This window comes from Canis lupus, chromosome 13, assembly GCF_048164855.1.
Source record: "Canis lupus baileyi chromosome 13, mCanLup2.hap1, whole genome shotgun sequence".
Lineage (NCBI taxonomy): Eukaryota > Metazoa > Chordata > Mammalia > Carnivora > Canidae > Canis > Canis lupus.
In genome coordinates this window covers 2,981,479-2,992,096 of record NC_132850.1, presented here as the reverse complement: position 1 = coordinate 2,992,096, position 10,618 = coordinate 2,981,479, and the positions used below count along the sequence as shown (strand labels likewise).

General features: G+C 59.7%; 1 protein-coding gene across 2 annotated transcripts in view; it reads right to left on the bottom strand.

Annotated features, from left to right (window-relative positions):
• Positions 1–4,349: 4,349 nt before the first annotated feature.
• The window catches only part of EDN2 (endothelin 2), a 7,389-nt gene continuing 1,120 nt past the window's right edge, over positions 4,350–10,618 (bottom strand). The window contains exons 2-5 of one of the 2 annotated variants that reach the window (XM_072771663.1): positions 10,248–10,404; positions 8,626–8,744; positions 7,563–7,661; positions 4,350–6,049 (exon numbers count right to left, since the gene is read on the bottom strand). In XM_072771663.1, coding sequence (XP_072627764.1) covers positions 5,956–6,049; positions 7,563–7,661; positions 8,626–8,744; positions 10,248–10,404 — 469 coding nt within the window. In that variant the 3' untranslated portion in view covers positions 4,350–5,955. Of the gene's footprint in view, positions 6,050–7,562; positions 7,662–8,625; positions 8,749–10,247; positions 10,405–10,618 lie in introns of both variants that reach the window. The other variant, XM_072771662.1, reaches the window with a different exon arrangement.

Below are 10,618 nucleotides of genomic sequence, written 5' to 3'. Positions count from 1 at the left end.
ATGTGGGCCTCAATCCCTGGACCTTGGGATCATGACCTGAGCCGAAGGCAGATGCTTACCTGAGCCACCCAGGCGCCCCTGGAAAAAATTTTAAAATTAAATAAAACATTTAGGATGGTGCCTGACACATGGAGTGCTGTTGGTGTGGGCTGTTACTCAGGTTCCCCAGGACAAGCCTATGCAGCCGCCCCCTCCTCCCTGCCTGGCAGCTGGGGAAGCAGGGGCTGGGAGGTGGGATGCGACATGGCCACACCGCCCTCCTTCTGGTCTGCTTCAGGCCAGTGTGGGCGCCTGTTCCACCTCTGCCACTTTTTAGCCACAAGGCCCTGGTCCAGCCCCTCCCTGACCCCTTCAAACCCCCCTTGGCCTCAGTGTCTCCCCTGTGTTGGGGCATAGGGTCACTGGGAGGGGTCTCAGGGTGCGGGTCCAGCTGGTGGTGCTGTGACAGGGCCTCTGGGACAGGCCCAGGTGGCAGACCTGGCACCAAATTGCTGGAGACTCTAGGGGGGCAGGATCACTTCTGTGCCCCCCCCCCCCCGCACCTGCCTGGAGTAGTGAGCAGCGCATCCCTGGGGGTCACTGGTGGGCATGGGAGGAGAAGCCCCATGGGAAACCTGTGGAGGAGGCACCTGAAGCAGAGGCCAGGGGCACGGCCTCGCCTGCTCGAGGTTCTTACTGCATTTTCTATTCTGGGGCCCTTCGGAGGCGGCTGTCCTTGGGAACAGAATCCTACCTCCCTGGGCCTGGTTTCCCCTGCTGAGCCGCCCAGCATGGTGGCTATGACAACGCGCTCTGGGGACCCTGACTGCCTGAGTCCAAATCCCAGTTTCCCTGCTTATGCTTTCTGAATGCATGATCCGGGCAGGAAAGTTTACCTCTCCCAGCCTCCGTGAGCGTGAGCTCGTCAGCAGGCTGCAGATAACAGCCCCCACCTCACGGGGCCTCGTGATTCGCAGACGAGAGTGCTTGCAACCTGCTTAGCTCAGGGGCTGCCTCCCCCCCCCCCCCCCCCGTGAGCCCTGGAGGCCTGTTGGCTACTACCACTGTATTTTTAGCTGGGAAGGGGTCGGAGGACACGTGTGTGCCCGGAGGCAAGGGGCTAGCCCCCTGAGCCCCTGGCTCCCGCCTCCCTGCCCGCTGTCCCCCTCACTCTCTCCAGCACTGAGTGATCGACAGGCCGGGCCAGTGGCGGCCTGGCAGGCCTGTCCTGGCAGCTGCTCCCACAAGGCGAGGCCCTCTGAGCTTTGGAGAATTAATTAGGCCACATTCCTCTTCCAGGGCTCCTGGGGCGGGCCTGCACACAGCCCCTTTCCGAGCTGCTGAGGGCTCTTGGCTCAGGTCCCTGGCAGGCCGAGGCGAGGCCCATCCTCTGCTCTCCCCTGAGAGGGGCTGGGAGGGCCTCGGTGAGTGGCATCAGTGGCTAGGGAGGGGACAACGACAAGCCAGCAGCCCCAGGCCCGCTCCTGCCCTGGCTTTCCCCTGCTTAGCCACCTTCTCTGGTTCCCATCACTCAAGCTCAGATTCCTGGCCTTGGATGCCATTCCCCGCCTGGCCCCTGCTGAGCAGGCCGGCTGCCTCTCTCCAGATTCTTCCAAGCTCTGGCCAGACGTACCTCACACCCTTCCCCTAGCGGCGATGCCCTTTCCCTCACTCCAGCTTGTGCAAATCCTAGCCTTTCTCCAAACTCTCCCGACCACCGCACCAGCTGGAAGGGCAATCTGGAACATGTCCCACCTCCTGTCGCTTCACTTTGCCTTGACTGTCTTCCCTGCCAGCCTGGGAGACCCTTGAGTGGAGCCAGTGTGGGTTGATCCAAAGGCATGAAGCGCGAGTGGAGAGCCTTTCAGGCACGGAAATATACTCCTGGGAGACACTGTCCGAGGCCGTGACGGGGGAGTCACAGCTGCTGCAGCCCTGCGCGGAGCCCCTTCTCCCACGCCAGGTGCTCCGGCTTGACCTGGGGCTCAGGAGGGCCCTGCCCATTGCTGTTTCCCTGTCTCCAGCCTTCCCCGGGCTCCCTTCTTCTCTGGCTCCCTGAAAGGGGCTGAGACTAGCTCCCTTCCCCACTGGGCCTATACCTCTGCTGGCCCATCTGCTCAGAACACTCTTTTTTTTTTTTTTTTAAGATTTTATTTATTTATTTATGAGACACAGAGACAGAGAGAGAGGGAGAGGCAGAGACACAGGCAGAGGGAGACGCAGGCTTCCCGCAGGGAGTCTGACGTGGAACTCGATCCCGGGTCTCCAGGATCAGGCCTGGGCCAAAGGCGTTGAGCCACCCAGGCTGCCCTGCCTGGAACACTCTTGTCTACTCTCCTCCTTCACTTGATTGATTCCCTTAAGCTTGGCCTAGCTGTCACCTCCTTCAGGAAGCCACCCCGGGCTCCCCCACCCCATGGACTCCATCACCGAGCCGATGTCCTATCAGAGAGGCAGGTCTTAATCCCGGCTCGGCCACACACTAGCTGTGTGACTTTGAGCAAGTGACTCAACCTCACAGTTACCTCTTCTACTGCAATGGGAACACTAATGCTAGAACCTGCTGCAGGGGCTGCTTTGCTGAATCACGTGCAGAGAGCGCTTAATGCATGCTCTGTAAGTGCTAGCTGTTATTATTATTATTATTATTATCTTAATATTTAGCAGGGTTTTTCTGGAGGGTGAGAACCTTGGCCTGTGAGGCCAGGAGCTGTGTCTGTCTTGCTCACTAGAGTCTCCTGAGAGGTGATTATTCATAAGCAGATGACTCTTCTGACCTGTGCGGGGAGGGCAGCCCGAGGACCCGCCGGGCCTGGCTGTGTAGTCCTGGATGGGGGACCACGCTCCCGTCCGTCCGCCTTGGCTTCCATCTGTACATGCAACCTGAGCAAATCTGGGTCATCCTGTGCCCCCTTCTGGCCTAACCCTGCCTGGTCTTCCAGCCCAAAGGAACATAAATTTGACTCAAAGCCTTGACAAAACCAGTTAAGTATTTATGGCAAAGGCAGAAAGAGGCAGGAAAAGGGGAGATTTCTGTCCTACGAACTCCAGACAAGCTTCCTAAAGGGCTGACATCTTGGCTTCCTGAGGTTTGCTTTGACTTGGCAGCTGCTCCCCCCAGATCTCCCCCTGCTCCTTCCCTACGTGGTCCCCCTTCTGGCCTATTTCTGGGGCCCCAGCTAGCTGCCGTGTGGTCCAGTAGCAGGCGCAGACTTGGGGCACACGTGACCCCCTCGGCCTTGCAAACTTCTCATCCTATGGAGACAGAGGTGACCCAGGAAGGCCAGAGAGGCCCCCCTAAAGGGCAGGGTCCAAGCCGGAGGTCCCCGTTTCCCGGGAATAAGGATCCAAGAGACTGCACCGTCACCCTCCTGGGCCTCCTCCCCTCCCTTTAATCATCTCCATGACTTAATCATTTAGGTCTCTGATCTCTGAACTCTGGCCAGGGCCACAGGGGCCTGTGCCAAGGGCACTGAATGCCTGCTTCCCTGGGCCTCTGACACACCCTCAGCCAGGATCTCGTCCTCCCTCCACCAGGCCTCCATCACACCTGCTATCCTGGGGTTGCCCTACTCAGCTGCCCACCCCACTGGCCACTGGTTATTGATTTGGGGCGTCCCAGGGGGCAGGGCCGTCTTGCATGCAATGCTGGGCTGCCAGGGAGTGAGACTCCCCTGGCATCAGGCTCTGCTGAGATTTGAGAGGTGGGCCCCTCCCCTGGGCCCCCTAACCCCAACCCTCACCCCCCAGGATGCACTGTGGACCCCTGAGGGCCGAGGGTGAGCTTGCTTCCCTGTTTACTCTTGCTTCCGGTGGCATAGTTCCAAAGCCCAGCTCTGACCAGGTCCCCTGCGACTCACAGACCCTTTGCGGCCCATGAGAGAAGGCCCAGCCTCCTGGTTTTGGCCTCGAGGTCTCTCTGGCATCATCTGCTGTGTTTCCCTTCCCATGCTCCAGCTGCACAGGGTCCTCCCTGGGGCGTCCTTTGTCACTCCTGCTGCCACGCCTTCACCCTCCCTCTTCCCTCTGCCTGGAATTCCCTCTCAAATTTCTTCCTAACTCATCTTTGGAGGCTACGGGAGCAGCCCCTTTTGTCCAGAGTCTTTTTCTGACCTTTCCTCTTTACCCCGGCTGCCCCGCCGCAGGTCCAGCGATGGGGCCGTTCTGCTCATCACAGGATCCCTCTGGGTGGCCTGACGAGCAGCCTCTGCCTCTTATCAGGCCCAGGGCCGAGCCCAGCAGTCTGTTGCGAGAGCATACCTGCCCTACAAGCTGGAGACTATTGTTTCCCATTGTGTAGATTAAAAGAAATTGAGGCCCAGAAAGAGAAAGACATGAATCCAGGTCATGCGGCAGTGATGATCCATACATTCAGTCAATAATATTTATTAAATACATCCATATATACATACATATCTACTCTGGACTCTGGGTTCAAATCCTGATGCCACCACTTACTGTGTGGCCTTGGGCGAGTAAATTGCCTTCCCTGTGCACTTAATTTCCTCATCTGTAAAACAGAGGTAATAAAACTCCCTCTGTCACAGGGTGGCTGATTGAGGTGGAGAAAATGAGTTGACATCGCTGAAGTGCCGGTAGACAGCAGGGTTTCCCCATGTGTGGCATGACATTCTTTGGTGAGGGGGTCAGGGCTGGCTTCGTGGACAAGGCAGGATTAGAGCAGTGTGTAAATAATTATTTTTCAATGCCAGCTCAGGCCGCCTGCCACTCCCAGCACAGGGAGGCCGGGGGCAAAGCGGACAGCTTGTCGAGGGAGGATTTGGCAGAAATGGAGGCTGTGGGTGCAGGCAGCTGCCGACAGGGGTGACTGCGACTTGCCGGCCATCCTTGGAACTCAGGGGGGCTGCTTCTTGGGCCTTGGCAGGATTGGGCGACCCAGTCCCGGATCCCTGGGCTTCTTCGGCCAAAGCTTACTTCTGGTTCACTCGCAAGGTCCAGGGCAAGGGACGAGCCAGGGCCAGGTCGCAGCTCCACAAAGCACCCGTCACTGGCCACTAAGGCTGAGCACAGTCGTGGAATCCATCTGGCCCTGGCCCTCACTGGACAGATGGACTGTGGGCCTCACGGACGATTCCTGGGCTGCTGGCATAGAAGCAGGTCTTGACTCCTTCCAGACATGCTCTTGGGAGAGGCCTGGCCATAGGTGACTGGCCTGATGGGGACACAGGTCCTGGAATCCTGGGTGTCAAAGCTGCAAATGGCTGTCCAGGCACATGACAGGCAAAAGCCTAGAGAGGCTGGGTTAGCAGCTAGAGGTGCCCAGCAGGGGCCCAGGGGTGGGACCCAGGGCTCCGGCCACCTGCCCCGGACCCTTGCTCTCTCCTTCCTGTGTCCCCCTAACTTCTAAGCTGCCCCGCTCCTGAGAGGTGTCTCCTCCCTCTGCTTCAGCCAAGACACCATACCAGCAGCGCACCATTTCACTGTTTATTACAAACACAAGTTCGCAGGTAAATAACTGAGTCTAAAAAAATACATTAAAATAAATAACTGGGATTCTCAAAGTTCTTAGAGCAAATAAGTTATATACAGACAGAGCAGGCCCTTCTCACCTGGAGTGTCCCCAGGGCAGGAGGGTAGGAGGACTCTGGGGAGGGGACAGACGGGGGCCACCCGGGACCCCAGGGCCCTCCGGGCCCCAGGGCCGGCTTCGGTCTGCGTGTCCACCACTGCTCGTCGATCCTGGTTTGTAGCCAACAGACAGGAAACCTCTCCGGACGTGGCCTCCAGGTGAGCACACTCCTCATGCGGTTCCTTCCAGCGGGGCGGTGGGGCTGGGGCCGGCCGGGGAGGCCACTCTGCAGCCTGGGGGCTGAAGGTTTTCCTGGGCAGCATGAGGTCGCCCTGCAGGGAGGCCAGAGCTTGTGCCACCCCGGCGGGCAGGGTCCCTGGCCCGGGGCTGCTCCTCTGCTCGCGGCTCCACACAGGCTCCTTGCCAGCGGTCCCTGGCAACCGGCGCTATCTCTTCCTCCGCCTTGGGTGTGTGGGCCTCAGCTGCCTCCCTGCCTCCTGGGGTCGCCTAGGAAAGCGGATCTTGGCGGCAGAAATGTTCCTGGAATCCAGAAGGGTCAATTCAGCATCCCGGGAGAGGCGGGCTGCCTGAGAGCTCCCTAGGAGAGGCCGAGCTATAGGACCTGGCCTCCTTGACCATAGCCGCCCTGGGCCCAGGGGGCAGCCGCAGCTGACCCCACAAACACAGTCTGCACTGCATGGATGGGCCTCACCAGGCCCAGAAGCTTCTCTGCCCACAGGGACTTTGGAGAAGCTGATGCTTGACATCGAATGCTGCCGGAACGACCAGAGTGTCTCCCATGACCTGCCTTCCCACCTCCACAGCTTTGCTCCTGCCGTTCCTTCTAGGCTCTTTACCTCCCCTCACTCAAATTCCATTGACTAAAATTCCCATTCTTCACAGTCCAGCTCCAGGTGGCTCAGGCCAGACGAATATGGGGTCCCAGTTGCTCTCTGAACTGGGATGAGACCCTGGTGGGGACTCCAGCATCACCCAAGTGGCCTCGTCCTGGCTCCAAGTGCTCTAGCCTGGAGCTAGGAGGCTGGCTTCTGTTCCCAGCCATGGGACCCGAGGCAAGTGTGGGAATCTCTCTGAGCCCCTTTTTTAGTCTGCAAAATAAACGCAGGCCTAGCTGGAGTGACGATGAGGACAAGTCAGCAGAGCAAGCTCTTCGCCCATCATGAGGTACCACATACTTAAAAGTCTTAATCTTGACTTTTTCTCATCCTCAGATAGTTCCTAAGTATATACTGGGTCTTCCCTAGCCCCACCATCCTGCCCTGTCTCCTGTATTTCAGTCTCTCACCAGACAGGGGAGTCCCTGGGGGCTGCAGCTGGTTTGTAGCCAACAGACAGGAAACCTCTCAGGAGGTCAGCTCCGAGGAGCCTCGGGGAGGGAGGTCTAAATGGTTAACACCTCCAGACTTCCCACGGGGTGCCAGGCCGTGTTTGAGGCGCTCCACATGCATCAGCTCATCCAACCTCACGACCCTCCCAGAGATGGATTGCGCTGATGGGCCTGGTTCAAATTGGACCCCGAAGCACAGAGAAGTTAAGTGACAAGTCCGAGGTCACAAAGGCTTGTTTGTGGCAGATCTGGGGTTCACACAGGGCAGCCCCGGCTCAGGAGCTGCCCCTTTAGCCACTTGGCTGCACAACCAAGATGTGGGCTCTCTAATCTCAAGCCAGTTTGGTTGGACAAACGTTCATGGGCATGTCCTGTATGCCAAGCCTCGAGCTGAGTCATGCTGAGGCTGCCGGGAAGGGGATCCCGTCTGGGCCAGGGAGGAGGGGACAGAATAGACAGCTGACCCCTCTGGACCTAGCACGTAGGAGATGCTCACAACCGACGGCCTTCCGCAGTCACAATCCCAATCTCTGGAGCCAGCCGGATGCCTGCCACCGACTGCTGTGACCTCGGGCAAGTGCCTTTACCTCTCTGAGCCTCAGTCCCTGTGGCTGCCCAGTAAGGACCCGGTCTGGCCTCATATGGAGACTGAGGGCAATGTGCAAGGCATACAGTAGGTGCTCAGTCAGTGCAAGCACCGCTTACCGCAGCTGCCGGAGGAGCTCTCCTGCGGAGGTCCACGTCCTGCCAGCCTGGAACACGTCTGCGGGGGACCTGCTGCCTGGGACGACCACAGCTTCGGCCCTGAATGAACGGTATTAGGACCCAAGTGAGGGGCTGCCCAGGGCGCTGAGAACACCTGGCTGTGGGCCCAGTGCCCCCTCCCGCCCCAAGCAGATCCATTTCCACCCCTGTGCACCTGGCATCCTTCCTTTCCCAGGCGGGGTGGGAGCTGAGGAAAACTGAGCTGCCGGGAATGCGTTCTTAGCCTCAGTAAGACGCAGCTGGGTGCCCGGCCTTCCCAGAATCCAGCCACCTGCAGCTGAGCACGGCCCTTTGCAGGGGAAACTGAGGCAGGGGTAAAGCCACCGCCTGAGTCTCAGAGGAGGAGTTTCGCATAAACCATCACCACGGGAATGGCAGGTTTGGGACTGGGAGGCCAGTTTCTGCTTTCTCCGAATGCTCCGAGTGGCCAAGCGAAGGAACAAAGTCTCCCACCCGCTCCTTTTACAGATGGGAAACTGAGACCCAGAGAGTTAAGATATTTGGCCGAACTCCACCCCCCCCACACACCCTCCCACCCCCAACAACTCTGTGACAACCTTGGGATAGTGCCACAGCCTCCTAAGCCCAGATGTTACTTCTCCACCAGAAAGCTCCGAAGCCCTGCATGTCACGGTCAGAAGCCACAGCCCAGTGCACTTGGTCAGACCCAGGCTGAAGGCCCAGCTCTCCCTCTGACCTGCTGGGCAGCCCCACAGGACAAGTCCTATCCCCTCTCTGGGCCTGAGCTACTTCAGCTGTCACCTGGGGAGACTCCCTCCTGCCCAGGAGTGAGGGTGGCATGTTCTCAGAAGCCCCCAGAGCTGGAAAGTGGGAGGCACTTGGAGTGACTGGTTCCCCACAGAAAGGGTCACTGCCCGTGGCCTCCAGGCAGCCTGTGGGCCCCCAGGAGCCTTGCCCGCCCCCACCGTTAGCCACCCTGCTCCTCCGCTGGTCTTCCAGACACCCTGCTTCCCTGGCCCCTGCAGGCTGGGTGCCCACTTACCAGGGCCGTCGATGGCAGAAGGTGGCACAGGCGGGGTCCCCGCCACTGGAGCATTCGCAGCGCTTTGGCAGGGAGCGGCGCCGGCGTCTTGGCGGGTTTCCCAGGCCGTAAGGAGCTGTCTGTCTGTGGGCAGGCAGCCAGCAAGGTAGTGGTGTAGGGTGGAGAGAGAGGAGGGGAGAGGGAGAGGGAGAGAGGATTAGATAAACTACGACCACTGGCAAGCAGACACTGTCCACGGTGCACGCTGGAATGGCCACCCATGCCGCCAGGGTGGAAGCAAAGGGTTACCAGCCCCTGACCTCCAGAAGCCCCAGCACAGGCTCCTCCCTGGGTGCCAGGTGGTCCTGCACAAGGGCCCTCCCCCTTCTGGGCCTCTGCTTGCTCCCACACCTCTGGCCCCTGCTCCGTCAGACTCCCAGCGTGGAGAAGGAGGGAGCGGACCCGTGCTCCCTCCCTAAGTCAGGAAGTGGGGAGTCCTCCCAGCTCCTCCCCTCCCTCCCAGACAGGAACTTGAGCTGATGGATAGAGCCAGGCTGGTCCCCCTGGAGGAGGGGAGGAAATGCCATCTCACAGAAGTAAACATACAGGCTCCCGGCTAAGCTGCCCTCACCTGGTCACCCCTTGCCTGGAGGGGTGATAAATGTGTCTTGGAGCTTTGACTTAAAAAATGGTGTGTGCAAGTGCCTGTGTGTGTGTGTGTGCGTGTGTGTGAGATCAGGTGGGATTGATTTCGGACTCAAAATCTGGCCAAGGCAGGCTGGGGGCCGGGCAGGGGCCCTGTGGCCGGTTAGACCAGCACCTTCGGGTGCCAGAGCTAATTTTAGACAATGTGGTTGAAGTTGTAATGACTCCAGGTAGACCCAGCACGCAGGGACTGGCAGGGTTCCCGCCCTGAGCGAGTGTTTGGATGCGGATTAGCTCCACACACGCTTACGTGCAGGGCTTCTCTTGCCTTTTGCAATTTGGGGAAGGGAGGAAAAAAAAAAAAAAAACACAAACACACAGAGAAACTTCAACTTGAAGTATGCAGTGGCCCGGAGGCAGTGCGGGTGCAGACAGAACCGACGGCACTGGGCTCCCACCCTCGCCCTGCCAGGTGACATGGGGCAGGCTTCTCATCTTGTCACTGGGGACGACAGCAGTGCCTGCCTCGTGGGGAGGATGGGGGATGCGTGAGCCGATAACCTGCAAGCAGGGCTTGGCGTAGAGCCTGGCACAGTCAAGACATGGGTGCTGTCATTAATCGTATTATTCTTGGAAGATCATGCAGAGGCGGCATGGAGAGTGGGTGTGAGCTCTGGCATCCGGGGGCCTGGGATGAAGCCTCCACCTACCACTCGCTTACTCCTTCCTGTGCAATCCTGGGGGAGGCCCCCAGCCTCTCCCGGCCTCAGTACCCTGATCTGGAAAATGGGGCCGACACCAGGCTGTCGTGAGAGTTCTCAGGAGCCGGCCCGGGGTTACCGAGGCAGCCCCCACGTGGGAGTAGGGACAACACCCAGCCGCTCTTCATGTCAGCTCAGCGATCCGTCTGGAGGCCCAGGGAGAGCTGTGCTAGCTACAGGTTCCCCACCCCCTGCCCCGCCTCTAGCAGCCCCGCCTGGGTCCCCGCGGGAGCTCACCCGGGAGTGTTCACCCAGATGATGTCCAGGTGGCAGAAGTAGACGCACTCCTTGTCGAGCCAGGAGCTGCAGGAGCAACGCCGAGGCCGCAGGTGGGAGCCTCGGGCCCGGGCTGAGGGTGCTGGATGCTCCGGGGCAGCGGCCACCTGGCCCTTGCCTGCGTGCGCAACAGGGGGACAGAGGCGGACAGGTGGGTCGGGGTGCCTGGCACCGCAGGCGGAGGGGGACCCGCGGGGCTCCTCCTCTTGCATAATCGAGGAAGTTGGCATCGTCCCGGCCCCCGAGCTCTGGGCCAGCCTGGGGAAGCCCCAGCAGCCGCGGCGGGAAGGGCCTCCGTACCTGCAGAGCTCCTTGCAGCCGCCCCCCTGCGG